Genomic DNA, 17642 nt, shown 5'->3' with positions numbered 1-17642 from the left:
ACTGTTATTGTGATCCATGCTCCATATGATGCACCATAGATGTGGTTTTAAGGTTTTCATACACAATAATGATGATAAAACAAAGGAAACGTCATGGAGCGACAAGGAAAAATACAGGAGACATGGATTCATTTTGTTTGTTGAAAAGTTTATTGATAAATATAATGATTTTATACAGTATTTCAATACACACATGACTTCATTCTGACAATATGTGCTGTCTGTGTGTCGGCATGCCTGTCTACCTGTTTGTCTTCCTGTCCGTCAGTATGTCTGGGTACATCTAAACTCAGCAAGGATTTTTTTATACACTGTTGGTAGCACAGTGAGTGGGCATGACAGTAAATCATTTTCATAAATGTGTGTGTGACCTGCTCGATGGTTTTTATTTGAAACATGGCTTCCATTCCTTCAGAATCAGTGAAAAGGTCTTTACTCTCATCCTCTGCCCTATTCCCTCACCTTTGTCTTCCTGCATCTCGCTCCCCCTCCTCTGTCGCTCCCTCACAGTGAAAGGTTGGTCGCTCTGGGTCGACATTTTCAACAGACAGATTCGACAGTGAAACTCTCCTCTGTGGCCTCCACGAGATGAAACTGTGCTTAGAATAATGACTTTTTAATGTTCAAGCTAAATAAAAAAAATAACTTTACAGGAGGACACCACACACATGCACATCCCTGTGTCACTCTAAATCTGTACATCAGTAAATCTCTATAGTGGACTCCTTATTTAACAATGAATGCCAAAAAATTCCAGGATTGTAACCGTTGCACCTGATTTGACAGAAAGATAAGACAGTTAGTCAGACTCAGAAACTCACAGACAGACACGGATGATCCCAGACAGCGAGAAGAAGAAGAAGAAGACACAAATACAACAGTTAAATATCTACAGTTGAGTCGTTACAACATTGAAACATTGACTGACACCACTGGAACACACACAGGGAGCAATGAGGACTTTTTTTTGGTGGGGGGGGCTGTTACAAGACGTAAGATGTGTCGCAAGCACGGCTGAGGTGACACTCAGCTGCAGAGCAAAGCCTCACAGGCCTGTGTCTGGAAACAGATGAGGTGGCTGTGTGGGATGCCACACCCAGACCTGGCCTCCCTAATGTCACCACTCAGCAAGAAGACGACTATGTTACCACCATGTTTTTGTGGCACATATACCAAGTGTCAAAAACGCTGCAGGCCTCTTGTCTTGCATGCTTCACAATATCGCTCACGCTTGTTGTGGTGATACAGAAATCCATGGTGAGAAACATTATTTTATGCCTTTGACTGATCTCACTGCTATGCTGGAGTCCAGGTTGATGTTCTGGTTTATATTTCAGAAATGTGAAAGAATCAGTATTTACACGATGGCATGGGGGCACACGCAGTCCAACATGACGGTAACTGTAAAGACAGCAACCAACAGGGAGACGAGATGAGTGGTCGCGTAAAGGTCAAATGAAGGGTTAAAGTCTGAGGGACATTTTCTGAAAACCAGAGACGCTTTTTGTCGCCATGGATTTCTTACAGCAGGACACCTCCCAAGAAGTTTTGTAGCAACCTCTCACACACACACGCACACAACCCGAAGAAGCTCTTTGTTTCATTTCAATTGCAAGCTACGCTGTTCCCATTTCTCGTGCATGGGCATCTCTCCTTCTTCCTCTTTGTTTGTCTCTTCTCTCTGGCTCTGTGCTTTTCATATATCGCACCGTCGCCCTCTTCTTTGTCGTCTAGATGACGTTTTCAAAGAGTTGCAGAGACCTCATGATGTTTTCATCCTGTGCAAAAGAAGATGGGAAATGGAGAAGCAGACTGAGGAGGAAGTCGCCACGCAATCACCATTTAATTCAGTTTACTGGCCACTAGGGGGCAGTAAAAGCCCATAAAATAAAGAGTGTGTGAACATGAGCGTGATCTCTCTCTCTGAGGGCAAACACACTGAAATAAAAAGATTCATTTTTTGTGGCTGCAAACTCCATAATTAATATGTAGTGTAGTCAATTGCAAAGGAGGAGAAAAAAACGCATTCTGTGAAAAGAAAGTAAAACAATTTGACTTTGACTAAGAAATCCATTATTAATTGTAGTATTTGCACATTTGAAGTTCCTACTATGATGAATCAAATGTCATCTTTGAAAAACTGTGTACCTCTTGACAAGAAAGAATGAATTCATCCAGAGTGACCACACCGTCCCTGTTTTTGTCCATTTTCTGTGGAGACAAACGCACATGCATGACGCCATTTGTGCAGAGTGTAAGCAAAGATATTAATGATATAAGCAGATGTGAAATTATTGTCAGTCTCACTTCTGTGATAGCTCTACTCTGCACTTTGCTAACATCATTAGACAGTTAGGGCACTGTGATGTATTTTCTGTTATGTTAAGTTGTTAAATAAAAATACTTGACTTTTATTTGCTGTTTGACCAAGGTGACCATCATCGTTTCCCTGTTTACAAAAGCACATAGTGCCTGAAGCTGCTTTCAGTCATGCACTGAACTCCAGAAGGGGCTGTATGTGAGAACGCAAATATCCAAGTATGTCTGAGTGAGCCCATGTGAGAAAACAGTGTTATGTTGTCTGGAGAACTCAGTGAGTGAGTGGGCGTGTTGATGACACTTGTACTGTGAGGTGGACTCGGACAATCTCTGCAAAGTTAATGACTAAAAAGGGCTTTATTGATACATCTGTGTTGGTCGATCATCAGTGTTTGTGCTGTAAAAGACTCTTTACCTGAAAGAAGGCATCCACATGCTGTTTGGGTGCATCATGTTTCAAGACGGGGTAAGTGTACTTCCCCATCATGTCATATATTGCTCTGACGATGTCTGTCATCTCCTGCGGGACGTACAGAAACACGGACACGATAAGACTTTACCAATAAAAACCCGAATACTGTGTGTATAAGTACAAATGTAAAAGCACAGGTACACAAACACGGACCTCTTTGTTAATGTATCCATCTCTGTTGATGTCGTAGAGGTTAAACGTCCACTGCAGCTTCTCTGTGACGGAGCCCCTCAGCAGGATGGACAGAGCTGTGACAAAGTCCTGATGGAGACACAAAGAGAGACAGAAGGACAACATGAAAATGGAGAAGGGGCTTGGACATAATAAGCTAGAGTATGACTTGAATGAGACATCTTCAAAACAGGAGAAAGGTGGAGATGAATGAATAAAATAAACCTCAAACTTGATGGAGCCGGTGTTTGCTGAGTCAAACGCGTTGAACAGGTAATGTGCGTAGGTGCTGGCGTCTGCAAGAGGATAAGACAAAGTTTGAATCGACACAGAGACAAAAACAGGTAAAGACACAAATAAAGTGCAGGCTCTCACTCTACCTCCATGTGGGAAGAACTGGGAGTATATCTGCTTGAAGGTGTCTTCGTTTACTACACCACTCGGACACTCCTGGAAAGAGAAAGAGGGAGTGAGGAGGTATAAATTAGACAGAACCTCTCTCACTGGTGTCAGAGGTGGACAGAGGCGGATGGAGGGTTTGACAGAAGGGTGTGAATATAATTTGATAAAAGAGTAAACTAGGGACTGGATATTAAATTAGTAAAACATTAACTCTTCATTCAGACTGGTTTCCCCATTGACTACAACAAATCTGCTCTGTCTCAGCAGCACAACTGATTGCAGTTGCAAGTTCTGACCTTCTATCAAGGGTAGCGCTATTGCTCCAAGCTATGATACAGACTTACAATATAAATTTAACATTCATCACTTCTGAAAAGAATATTTATCTTTCGGAAAAAAGCTAAAATAAGTGAAAACAATGCAATAAAAATACAATATAATTATAAAAAACAACAAAGTGTGATCCTGCACTTAAAGCATGTGACCTCCAAAGTGAAATCTGGGAACAAAAGCAGTATAAATATACTTTGGTCCATTTAAATTACAGTGAAAATCATTGTTTGGAGTATTCTTTGATCTTTAAACCTTATATCTTGGTTTGTTTGCTCAGAAGAGCCACTGGCAGGTTTGGTTTCTATCTAACTGGCATTTATCTATGAGGATAAATCTCTTGTCTTGTGAAACCGCCAGCCTCTTACATTCTTGAAGCCCCTGTAGAGAACTTGGAGCTCTCTTTTGCTGAAGTTGGTTTGAGCTTCTAGCTGATCCAGGCCCTCTGGTCGATGGCACACCATCGTCATCTCCAGGTCATCGTCAGCTTTATCTGAAGAAACAAGAAAGAAAAAAAGAAATCATTATTTTACAGGAATTTATACATGACCTCCAAAGGGTGAGAAAGCAGATGTTGAGAAGAAGAAAAAAACCTCAGTGAATTAATTTTCACACGTCAAGTTCGAACTACACTGATGTCTCTCTGAAAAGGCAGAACGATAGAAACTGTAACAAAAAAAAGAGAAGGAACGGGTGAGAGATGGAGGTGTAGAGAGGTGGAGGTCAGTCTAACAGCTCCATTGTCCTCCACTCACCAGCCCCATCATTAACAACTCGTTACTCTCCTTGCTGGAGGGGAGGGGAGAGAGGACGAACCACTGACACACACACACATACATACATACACGTGCACGTGCACATACACACACACACATGCACACTCATTCATGCACTTATAGGTGAACATGAAAGTATAAAAGCAGGTTTCTCTTTTTCTGTCTCAATCATTGCATGAGCACATACATTTCCAAAAGCCATGCACGATTTAATTATGATTCATACTGATATGATATATTGTTCAAGTTAAGTACAAATAGAAAGCTGTTTATTTAGTCCAGTCTGGACTTATGTAAAAAAACTTGGCAGCCTTGGTAGAAAGGTAAAGAAAACAAGAATTTGTACGATTTAGATGAAACACACCAGTGAAAACATCACTAGGATTATTTAATAATCAATTTCTGCCAATAGATCCTTTTCACATAGATCTTACACACTGAATCCTTAATATCTTTGTTTTCCAGGTGGAATCTTTGGCTAGAACATGAAACCCTCAACTTAAAATCAACTTAAATTCTTTGATCGTCTTTGTTCAGGAGACTGCAATGACACTATGGTCAGAAACCCCCAAACAAGGCCCCTGTCCGATAACTCTCTGCCAAAAGCTTTATAATTTTAGAGGTGTGACATCTCTGGGATGATGGTGTGAATCATTTGACGATTAAAATAATGTGGTTTGGTGTCACGACATGTCTTTCTTTGGTCTGTTTGGTTTGATGTGGGGCCCCCACAGTTACCTCTAGCCTGGGGCCCCAAAATCCCCTGAAACACTTGTGCTTGTACTGTGAATGTTTTGGAGGACAGAATGTTGGACACTGGTAGAAACATGTGCACACATTTAAATATTGTGGTGTCGACCACTGCCTGTGTTTACCTCTAATAATTTGTAAGAGTTGACTTCCCATCCAAAGTGCTGCTGATCCTTCATCAGTTTTTATTGCACTGTCATCAGAGAATTTCAACAGTCCCAGATACAATGGTTGAGCTACTGTACTTTCAAAGTGCTGTTCTACTTTAATCAGGTGTCTCAGTGTGTAAGGTGCACTCTGTCCTTGGCAATCCACATTTTGAAACATCAACAGTCTGGAAATAGAAACAATTTCATCTGTGTGGAACACTATCAGTGCTTTGTAAAGCTTCATTACTCCACCAGCTCCTCACTTCTGTTCCATCAGTGAATCATGGCTCTCTACGTTTTTACTGTGCGAGACAAAGACATCTTCATCTCACCGCTGAATGAAAACCTCACCATTCTGGATTCAGTACACAGTGTGATGCATCTGCAGAGTTCTTCATGTAGAACTGCAGCCATCAGGGTTTAAGAGGCGAAAGTAGCTTTGAATTTAGGTGTAAATTATGATCTTCACATATGAGAGTCACTGTTATATGATGTGATTACATTTCAAAACAAAATACAACTAATGTAAAAGTGCAACACTCAGCATACGTTAATTCATTGTATTGTACCAACTAATATTCTACATTATGGGAGTTAGGCAGTCTCTCTTTCTGTTGCTCCCTTCCCCCACTTCACCCTTTTTAAAACACACACACACACACACACACACACACACACACAGGCCATTAGTTTCATCACACAGGGAGTTCAGTCTTTGTCAGGGTTAAAGTTCAGACTCATGCACAAGGTGAGCCTATTCACACCCAGTTCCCAACAGTCGTACGACACACTGTATGCTACATAACCACACACAGGACACACACACACACACATACATCCTGATGTGATCAACTTGTATCTAATATTGTTATGCAGACACATGCAGTGATCATATAGAATTAAAGACCACAGCCTCCTTTGAAATGCTTTACTTGGACTATAATGTTTATGTGCACAGTCACCGTCACACTCCATGCTTATCCTGAAAACTAACACGGCACAGGACATCCCGTCACAAGCAATGCACAGTAATAACTCTTAGACTAAAAGTCAGCAGGTATATGCTGTGCAGTTTATTATTAAGGCAGCATCACAGTTGTCATAAAGCATATAGCAAGGCTGCGTCAGGACCAATAACACATTAAACTACATATATACAACAAGTATATGAGAGTCAGACTTGTTATTAACCTGTGAATTTTAATTACAAGAAAAGACTTAGCCTCTGTTTTTGTGTCTCAAAAGTCACCAATCTCATTTTCTTCTGGTAAAAGCCAACATAAACGAAATGTTGACTCTGACAACCACGAGGAGAAATAATAAATGACCTAAATTAATTGAACTATGATCAGAATAAATACAAGCATTGTGAAATGAACTCTGGTCATGAGAAAAGAGGGGATATGTTTACTCTTACAGACAAAAGCATTTGAGTAAATATCTTTACATTTGTAAATTACAACCCGCAGAGCTTAAAAACACTGGTGATGTAAGTGATGAGCCTTGTTGTCACTGATAACCTACTGAGCTCTTGTCAGGTTTTTCCCACAGTGTTTTAATTATATTGTGCAGCATCAGTATTTGCAGCAAGATAAATATACCAGTGTCAGAAAATAAGTAAAAATATTGGACACATGGGTATTGCAAGTTTACAATTGAAAAAGCAGCTGAGGAAAAGATATACAAGCCCTCCCCAGCAGGCAGTTACATAGAAATCATTACGAGATGAACTTGAGAGAGCAAATCTCCACCGACACTGAACAACCGAATTACCTGCAGCATCGAACACTAAAAACTTTATCAATTCTTGTTGATTTATGTTTTCATTTTTGATTTTCTGGAAAAAGTAGCAGGTCAATGCAGGTCAACATTCTCACATAAATAATCCAAATGGGTCAATAACTGACAGACAGTTAGTGCTGGATGACCGTGATAGCAGTTGTACCGACTCACCCTCCACTGTGATGACTCCCAGTAGGTGCAGCATTTTGACGGCCCCGCAGCACAGCAGAATGATGGCTATCGTATGTAAGCTGTTCTCACTCTGTTCCTCGTTTTCCATTTTCATTAATCCTCTCCTCCCTCTGGCCTGAGTTTATCACTTCAACCCACCTCTTATATCTTTGCTTACCTTTTCTTTTTAATTCTCAGACTTTTATCTTGTGGAAATACACAAGCGCAAACATGTTGTCGTTTTTCACCGTGTTCAACTAGACTCCTCACACGTCTATAAACTTTCTCTCCATCCTGCTTTCTCCTACAGCGACACCTGCACTCAGCCGTCTCTCTCTGTCTCTGTCTTTTTATCCCCCCTTCTCTCTTCTCCCTGGGGCATCTCCCTCTCTTATCCTGACCTTCGTTCCATCCCAGCAACTACCCGCTCCCCCCTCTCTCTCTTGCTGTCCCACCACCACCACCACCTCCCCCTCTGTGCTACAGTCATTGTGTCCTTCACTCTTTGGGAACAGGGACTTTCACTTGGGGGGTCCCACCTGTGCACGTTGTAACAGTGATAAACTCACATATACTGTATGAGCTCATGTGTTTGTTTTGGGACCGTGTGTGTGCATGTGCACGTGTGTCTGTGAGATCAGCACTTGATTAATTGATGTAATTAAGAGACAACGTCACCCCCCCACTACCACCACCAACAGAAGGCTTAATTTAACACAAAGTGACTTTTCACACTGAATATGCCTGAGCCTTTTATGTAAGTTATCAAATATGGTATAATTTAAACAAGGGAAATTGCAGGAATAAAGAAAGTCAAATAAAAATGACTGCAATACCTCTGGTGAGAAAACAGGCAAATTAATCTTCTTTATCCTAATTTGCAGTGTGAGCTTTATATTTAGTGTCTCATCGAGAGGAAACTGTGTAGCCTGCTACAATCCAAAAGTACCAGCAGGGGGCAGCAAAAGCTAACACAGACCCCTCCGGTGTGTGCATCAAAGCCTGTGATGAAGATGTGTTGTACATTTCATTACATACGTTACTTCAGATTTAGCTGCTGCGTTTATTCATATAGTGATAATGCTTCGACAGCCATAACAAAGTGTCTCTTTATCCGATAAAATCTGCTCTGCGCTTCACATATAAACGACCAATGGCAGTAAAACACTATAAAATAAATGTGGGCTATTTCCTGTATTATATCAGTGCACTGTGGCCAGCTCACACTCGTTTATTGTTCTAATGTGGATGTAAAAAGGATCTGCAGCAGCCGGATCGGCAGATGTGGAGCTGCTGACTGGCAGCCTGCAGGGGATCTGCTGCATCCAGAGGTATCCCCCCTGAGTTGTCTCCTGCAGGTTTGCTTTATTTACTGTTCCGGAATTAAAGCAGCAGTTTAGTGTAAAATTTAATTTAGTGCCAAGAGTAGAATCTAATTTAATTTGGGAGGCATTTTGAAAATGCTCAGTAGTGTAAACATCACTTGTTAAGGATGATTAGGAGCATATTGTGTTCGCTTGAGTCATGAACCTTGAGTCGTCTCCTGCTGAGATCAATTACCAGCAGTTCCATCATGATAGAACGCTGCAGTGCGTACAACGCTTCGGTATGATTTGATATTATTGTGAAATATTAAAGGTTCACTCTGTAAGATTTAGGTGAAAGGGATCTATTGGCAGAAATTTAATATGAAGTAATCATGGTGATGATTCACTAGTGTGTTTCATCTAAATAGTCAAAATGTTTGTTTTACCCTAGAATGAGCATTTTATATTTTAAACATTTTATATTTACATCGGGAGCAGGTCCTCTCTATGGAGGCTGCCATGTTTTTTGCAGTAGTCCAGACTGGACAAACTAAACACCTTTTGAGTTTAAGAGGCAGGGTGAGGGGCATTCAGCTGCAACATGCAACTTCACCACCAGATGTCACTAAATTCTACACACTGAACCTTTAAAAGAAACCATCAGAGGAAATACACGTTGGAGTTAAAAACATTTAAATTATTCCTTATTACTGCAATTTAAAGTATAACCTGATCATTGTTTGAAAAATGGGGACTGAGGATGAATATATCACTGTTGTGACATTTTCAGGCCATAAAAAATGAAAAGTGTCACAGACCGCAGAGCACCTTTGCCACAGAGAGATGGAATATTTTCCCCCTCCAGAATATGGGCATCAGTGTGGTGCAGGACGATGGTGGTCCTGAGCCACATCGGTTCAAGACATGCCTCTGCAGCTCAGTTACGCCAGATGCCAGAGCTCTTGGAGCCGAGGCAATGCAAGTGCAAGAGAGGGTGGGGGCAGGAAAGTAATGTTAGAATAAGTTGTAAAGATATGTCATCATTACCATTAGAAAAAAATGTCCAATAAACCAAGAGCCATCCATACCAATAATGTTCTTTACCTAGGTGTGTGTGCTGGCACTGCAGTTTCCTCCCTCCCTGAGAGAACATGTGTTATAGGGAGGTGCCAAAGATAATGCTACACTACAGAAATAAGATTAGACCTGATAATGAACCCCATGTTTGATTAGGGGAAAAAACTTTATGATACATTTCCTGACGTACAGACAAACATGCTGATGTTACATTTACATCAGCATCAGCCTTGCAAGCTCCAAGACAGTTTCAAACACTGGGTCACATTACGAGCCACGTTCAAAATGCAGAATTTCCCTTATAAATGTGGTATTAATGAGATTTGTAACCATGATTAATGTGTTTCATCACAGTACAGCAATGTCCTTTAGTTTACAGCTAAAACAAACCTTTAGGTGTGCAGTATCTGTTAAAGTATTGAACAGCTGCATCATCTCTCTGATCAGACTTGGTTTCAGAACATTCTAACACTGCCTGCGTTGCCAAAAACTGATTCACTGTGGCCAATCTGATGTTGTGTGGACCTCTATTGTCGTCCGGAAACACCGCAATGAGCCACACTGTGAGATGCAGTAATTCATCAGTGGATACTGGGGAATGGATGATGCTGTCCGACCAGCTCCACTGCAAAGGAAAGATTATGTTTCTTTATTTTTTTTAAATGTGCATAATTTGGATCTGCCTGCAACAGGGAACCTCATAAAGTTTATTATATTGTAAGTAAAGATGTCAGTGCAAGATATTCTGGTGAAGAAAAACAGTCTTAGAAAGGCAGTGTTATTTAAAGATATATCTATCTGGTGAAACTTGACTAGACAAAGTTTTTTAATTCCAGGTGAGATCTATAACGCTGCGTGATTCATGATCTCAAGCTGCACAGTAAGCAGGTTAAGAAAAACCTAAATAAACCAACCTCGAGAGCTTCTCCTCCATCTGTTACACAAGCTATTATAAGCCGTGGAGTTTGTCGGTGACCAAAAGCCTGAACCTTTTTTCTTGCCAAGCTTGTTTGGAGTAATAAGTGGTGGCCTGAACTGCCGGCAGAAAAAGACTGGCTGCCTGTCACTCTGCCCAGCCTGTCAAAAAGAAAATCCCTCTCGCATCGATGCACACACTTCCTCCAACCCAGAAAGAGGATTTAACTCTTAGCTCCCTAACTGATGCTGGCTCCTATAGTTACAGTTACCTCTTGCTTCTCCTCCATCTCTTCCTTTCTTCTTTTGCCAGACCGAATCCTCCTTTCTCCTCCACTCACCCTTATCTCACCCTGCCTCTCTATCTCTGCCATGCTCTTCATGTACCCTGTCCATGTGTTCCTTGCCAGAGAGTGTGTCATTTGCATAATCTGAATTAGCCTAATCTGCTGTCCTGCTGGCGATGGAGAGGGCTGCTCTGGCTGGACTCTTGAACGGTGGAGAGTGCTCCTCAAGAAAGTAGTGACACCAGTAGCCAGGCGCTCCCAGGAGGTATACAGAGGAAGTATCGTAACAATAGATTCTCAGTTGCTACAGTTCTATTCACTGTAGAACACTTAAAAGCTGCACACATAATCACGTTTCAATTCAAGCTCTCATTCTGAGAAGCATGGTTCTCCACAGTCAACATCTGAGTCACCGGAAGTCCAGTGTCTCGTTTCGGTTAACAACACACACACACACACACACACACACGCATAGAGCGCGACATGCATCCAGTTACCGACCCTCAAACAAAGACAAACATGAACGCATTATTTCAAGGGTAGAAGTTTTAAAGCAACCATGTGCATAAAACAATACACACACACACACACACACACACACACAAACACACACACTTACTAATCATCAGCCTGTGAAGGAGGACCAAAGTGCTGGAGGGTGTATGGAGACACACACACACACACACACACACACACACACACACACACACACACACACACACAAACACACACACACACACACACACACACAATGCCATTTGTCACATATTAGTGTGCCAGTGCTGATGTTGTTTGGTAAGAAAGTCAAATACAAATCATTTACATGCACACAACAGCATGCCAATATTGATTTTTTTGGGTAAATACATGTCAAGACTCAAAATCTGCAGAAATTCACAAACACACTCACACATATACACACAGGCACACACACACACACACCCTACTGCATGCCAGGAGAGGAGAATGACGAGATGACTTAATAAGCACTCACACCAGCTAATGGGAGCGTGGGTGACGGAGAAAGGGAGCAAATGAGAGATTGAATGGAGGCATAAAACGGAGAAGGGAGTGAGAGAGGTATGGAGATGAGGATGCCAGAAGCAGATTGTGGTGGTGGTTGAGTGTGGCGGGGAAATTAGAAGAAAGAAAGATAAAGAGAAATCAGTGTGGAAAAGGACTTGGAATGAGGAAAGAGGGGAAACAACAGGGAGATGAGGAAGCAGTGGGGTAAAGTGAAAGAAAAAGAAGAAAGGGTGGAATGGTAAGGAAGGAGGGAAGGAGAAAAGCAAAAGGAGAGCAAGATAAAACTAGGAGCAGAGGAGTGAAAGAAAAAGGGGAGGCAGAGAGGAAGATTGAGATAGGGTTGCTGCAGGGAGTAAAGTGAGGCAGGCAGAAATATGAAATGAAATAATGAAAAATGCACAAGAGATGGGAGAGACATGCCAGGTGAAATAATGTTTTTCTGGAGGGAGGAGTTGTCAGTGGCAACAGATGAGGAAGAAAACAGCAGCCTATAGCCTGCCAGAGAACAGCAGGTGGACAAGACAACAGATAGAAGAAAACTCACACTGTCATGAAAAAGAAAAGAACAGCTGACAGAAAAAGGAGCAAGTTGTTGGAGGAGCAACAAGCAGCCTTGATGAAAACAGACAGTGCAGACAAACAGGCGTGCAAGTGTTGAGGTGGGACCGAGACACTCACACACTCACACACACACAAGCACAGTGACGAGCTCGTGCTCAGAGGATCAATCACGCAGGAATCTAATCTCGCAACATTACAGCTGTGCACCGTCTCTCTCTCCATGTTGCTGTCAGTGTCGTGATCCCGGATAACAAGTTATCTGCAACACCAGGGAACAGGCAGCTGTGCACGTATACTGCACTAATCCTGCACAGAGCGAGCATGTTAGAGCAGGAGGAAGAAAAAGAAGCAGGCGGTGAAGTAACACAACAGCAGAATTACAAACAACCTCCAAATAGCTGCTGCTCCACATCCTTTTCTTTCTTTTTGTGTTGGTGGTTTTTTTTTTTTTGTAGGGGCATTTGTGACTTGTTTTCTTTTTGCAGGAAGAGTCGACTTTCACACGTTTGCCCGAACACAACATCATCTACAGCCACCTCATTATTCAAAATGGCAACAAATTTACACCTTGCCTTTTTTACAACACTCCAGGGAAAGGTGTTTGTTTTGTGTTTGTGGGAGGGAATCAAAAAAAGGAGTTTATTCATAGGATGAAAACAAGCCGTATGCACTCACTTGGAAAATGCCCTGAATGGTGTAATTTGCTAGTGAAAAAACCAATAATAGTTTACCTCAGCACATAAGTTTAAATGACTGCACAGTGTTTTTATCACTCTGGCACTTTCATTCATTGGAGCAGCCAGGTTGGATTTGTTCAATTTACATAAAAAACCTTTACAGGATTTGACTAGAATGAGGAACGAGGGAGTAAAAGGTTTCTCGGAGGCAACAGGTTTCCTTAGAAAAAAATAAAACCATCCCTCCTCCCATCATATCTACATCTCTCACCTTCCCCTCCTCTCACATGGCCTTGACTTACTTAGGAATAGCCCCAATCTCATCAAGCCCCCCACCCACCCCAAAACTGACATCTTTTGTTGCCATGGCTACCGTGCTTCCAAGGTAACAGCAAGACGGAAAGGCAGTGTGTGAGCAGAGTGACAAATACCTTTGACATGTGTGTGTTTACCAGCATCGATGCTCACGTGTGCACATACACACACACAGACACATGCCGACAGACAGACTGTGCGACACACACATAGGCAAGTGCACGCGCACGTGCACACTGGCACACAAGCACACAAGCACACAAGCACACAAGCACACAAGCATTCTCAGACAGTGAAAGAAGCTGCTTTCCACTTTCCACCTTTAGTTTACGCTGTCAAAAAAGATACGTTTGTACAAACACACACGAGATAAGCACTCTAAACTTTGTTTTATAAAATAATAGAGAAACTCCTCCGGGGACACCTGTTGGTCTCTCTCTCTCTCACACACACACGCACACATGCACACACACACATACAAACCCAATCCCCTCTTAAACTGCATTTTAAATGAAATAACTAAAGGATCCTTTTGCTGCATGTGTGAACTACTGGAGAGTGTGTGTGTGTGTGTGTGTGTGTGTGTGTGTGTGTGTGTGTGTGTGTGTGTGTGTGTGTGTACAGTAAAAACCCACTGTTAAAAGTTTCATTGTTCATATCTGTGTATGCATATATGTACATGTATTTATATGTATTTGTGTGTTAGTGTGTCTTCATATGCATGTGCATGTGTTTGTGTGTTCCCTCACCCCTGGACAGCCTCCTCTGCTTGGTCTGCATGGTCAGCGTACCCACCACAGCCCCCATGTTTTTCCGTCGTCGTCGTGGAAACAAGCGCGTCTGTTTATGCCGAAGTCTGTATCTCTTCGTCACGTTTGGACGGCTAGAACGCACACCCACACACACGTTCCCTCACCCCTTCCCTCTCCTCATCCTCCTCTCCCTCCCTCTCTCTCTCCTCCTCCTCCTCTTAGTGGCTGCTCTTGACAGAAACCCTCTTTCCATCATCCCTCCTCTACCTACCTCCTCTCTTTTCTCCCTCTCTCGCTGTCTTCTTTTTCACCCCAAATTCTCCACCTCCCTCCCTCCCTCCCATTTCCTTGTTTTTCATTAGAGGTTGTAGCCTCCCACCCTCTCTCTCTCTCTCTCTCTCTCTCTCTCTCTCTCTCTCACTCTCTCTCTCTCCCCCTCCCTCCCACCCTCACTGCAAGCCAGAAACATTAGTGATTCAGTATGAAATCACAGGATGTTGATTCACTAAATTATAAATTAACATGAGTGAATCCATTGATTTAAAAAACAGCACATGCCCTGTTACATTTCACACCTAAACACGTCTGTTTTTCTTCTGTTTGTTCCGCCTCAACACACACAAGGTTTGTTCATGAAAAGGCCACTTCAATCCAACAACACCTCCACTCGCTCCATCCATCATCCTTGTTCAACCATCCATAATATCCCCATATACTAACAGGGATGGGTGGAGGATAGAGTCTCTGTGGTGGCAGGGAGAAAATGAGGAAGGAAGGGAGACGGGCAGGCAGCACATGAGGAGGGAATAGCTTAAAGTCAAGCATGTAAGAGAAGGGAGAGGGAGAGATTAAAACAGGAAGAGGCAAGGGATAAGAAGAATGAGATATTTAATAGAGTAGAAGTAGAGGGATTGAGGCGAGTGTGAGATATTACTGCAGGAGCGTGTGCTTTTGTTTCTTGGAGCTACACACAGGCAAATGAAATCACGTTTTAATTACAGCTCGATCAATACAAACAAGGTATACAGGCTAACATGATCACAGTGCAAAGAGACTAATTGGATGACAGTTCCACATGACGAGTACAGTGCACGTGCTGTACATGCATAACATGCAAATGCTGCACATACAAATTTCATGGATGTTGTCATGGAGGGAGGATCAGATCTATCCCTGCATTCAAGAATTAGAATGCGAGAAAGTAAGTGTACAAAAGTATTTCTTGCAACATCCACTTGACGTATGGAAGTTTGCAGAGCTCATAATGCAGAATGGCACCTTTCAAAATGATAAATCAGCTGCTGTCAGACGTGCACTGAACTCCCGACGGCTTCCTGAAATTTCCCAGAGGAGCTGGATGTAAGAATGCAAATGTTGTTGCTTTGGATATTTTCATCGGAGCTCTTCTGGTCATTTCCCTATAAACTGTTTATGATGTTTCTAAAACGTGACATATGCAAATAAATAAAACAAGAAAAATGCAAATATCTCAGGATGACGAAGATGTGTCATACACGTAGAAGAAGCCAAAGAAGATGTCGACAACAAGATTTGAGAGCTTTTGTAAATAAGAGCAGACAGGAGTGTCACATATGAACAAAAAGATGATTTCCATAGCCGAATGTATTCTTCATGATCCTGCCTCCTCTTGCTCTTGCTTTCTTCATATGTGAAAGACAAACTATAGAAAATGTCCAGACCTAATTTTCCAGACATTTTCAGATAAAAGCAGCTTTTGTTATATGTAGAACCCTTGGTGTCCACATTTTTCACTACTTTAAAGTCTAATACAATCCAATGCATCAGTTCTGCAATAAATTCTGATTTTATGATGCCGAAAATCAGTTTTTATTAACTGTCATAGAGGCGTTAATTCACTTTTATGATTTAGCATTGAAGTCATGTAGTTAGTGATGGTGTTGTTCCGGACATTAAAATATTAAGTGTGTATTTATGTAAATAGGGAGGATAAAAAGAACAAGCAGCTCTCCATATATTGTTGTCCTTTACAACACAAACTCAAGCTAATCTGTCAGATCTGTTAAATAACTAAAGCTTCAAATAAACATAGCAAGGTTGAACAGAGGCTCCAAATATTTCTCAGAAATAATAATACTGACACTCAACAGGAAATTTGATGCCTGGCTTTCATGTGTTCACCACTGACCTGGCTGATGGACCCAGTTTCCTGATATGAAAGCCACTACAGCCTGAGGACACAGTCCAGGCTGCAACAAGTGAAAATGTCATTTTCAGCTGTGGCCAAAGTCACAGTTCATTCCAAAGATAAAAATTATTAATGTCCTTTTTTATATATATCATCAAAAAATGTGGTTTCAACGGGAAGAATTGATTCTGAAAACAATGCATGTATCAGTTTTCAACTGTAGAACAGGAACCTTTTTTAATCAAGACAGACCGTCCGTGTTGATGCTTCTGCAAATGTGGTGTCTCCTCAGAAAATGTGACACGTTTTGTCTGCCGGTGGTGAATAATGAACGAGGCGTGATTGTGAGGAAGCCATATGGACATTTAGCTGGAAAGATTTTGTTGGTGAGCAAAAAAAAAAAAAAAAACTGCAATCTGCTACTATGAAAATGTGCTCATCAATGTGTGTGTTTATCAACTGAGAGAGAGACAGAATGGGCAGCAGTGGGGAGTATATCATGCTACACACACACACACACACACACACACACACACACACACAAACACACACACACACACACACACACACACACACACACACACACACACACACACACACACACACACATACAGAGAAGCACATGTACATGTACATGTACATACATTTTGCACATAAATAATGGCTGATCAGGTCTCTGATGGCATCCAAACAGGATGCAGGATGTTGTTTGGATGCCACCAGAGACCCAATCAGCTCACTCACACATTGTTGCACTCTTGCACACTCACTCTCGCACACTCACACACTCACTCTCTCACACAGGTTTGCACACAGCTGCCTTATTAGGGCTTTGCATCAACTTCCATCAACTGTGGACAGCCAAACCAAAACCTTATCCCTAACCTTAACCATGACCTCAGAAATAATGTTTTGCATTACTAGGAAAAGGCTTTGGTCTCCATGAGGCCTCTGTTTATTACAACTACACACACACACACACATACCCTCTACTTGCTAAGCTATATAACCCACTGTTATTTGCCTTTTGGAATTTAGAGGCTATCAAAATGATTTCTCCCCATCTTCACTTCACCCTGCTTCATCTTTAGCCTTAAAACGTATCTATCCATCTCTCTCCGCACCATGCATCTCTGAATTTGTAGTACGCCTTTATCTGTCCATCTCTTCCTATAAATCTCTGCACACGTATCAGCGTGGTGTTCCTGTTGTATCAAACACTGTTCCTGACTTGTC

The 17642-nt window shown here is 41.8% G+C and overlaps 1 protein-coding gene across 4 annotated transcripts in view; it reads right to left on the bottom strand.

Moving 5' to 3' along the window:
• Nucleotides 1-127: 127 nt before the first annotated feature.
• The window catches only part of LOC109627452 (A-type potassium channel modulatory protein KCNIP1), a 38663-nt gene continuing 21148 nt past the window's right edge, over nt 128-17642 (bottom strand). For 2 of the 4 annotated variants that reach the window (XM_069531850.1, XM_020083980.2), the window contains exons 2-7: nt 4063-4187; nt 3188-3412; nt 2945-3052; nt 2735-2839; nt 2149-2211; nt 128-1778 (exon numbers count right to left, since the gene is read on the bottom strand). In XM_069531850.1, coding sequence (XP_069387951.1) covers nt 1731-1778; nt 2149-2211; nt 2735-2839; nt 2945-3052; nt 3188-3412; nt 4063-4187 — 674 coding nt within the window. In that variant the 3' untranslated portion in view covers nt 128-1730. Of the gene's footprint in view, nt 1779-2148; nt 2212-2734; nt 2840-2944; nt 3053-3187; nt 3413-4062; nt 4188-14236; nt 14420-17642 lie in introns of those variants that run through there. The other 2 variants (XM_069531849.1, XM_020083988.2) reach the window with 2 other exon arrangements.

The sequence above is a fragment of the Paralichthys olivaceus genome, chromosome 9 (genome assembly GCF_024713975.1).
Source record: "Paralichthys olivaceus isolate ysfri-2021 chromosome 9, ASM2471397v2, whole genome shotgun sequence".
Lineage (NCBI taxonomy): Eukaryota > Metazoa > Chordata > Actinopteri > Pleuronectiformes > Paralichthyidae > Paralichthys > Paralichthys olivaceus.
Note: the sequence above shows the minus strand (reverse complement) of the source record. Positions and strands in the feature narration are given on the sequence as shown.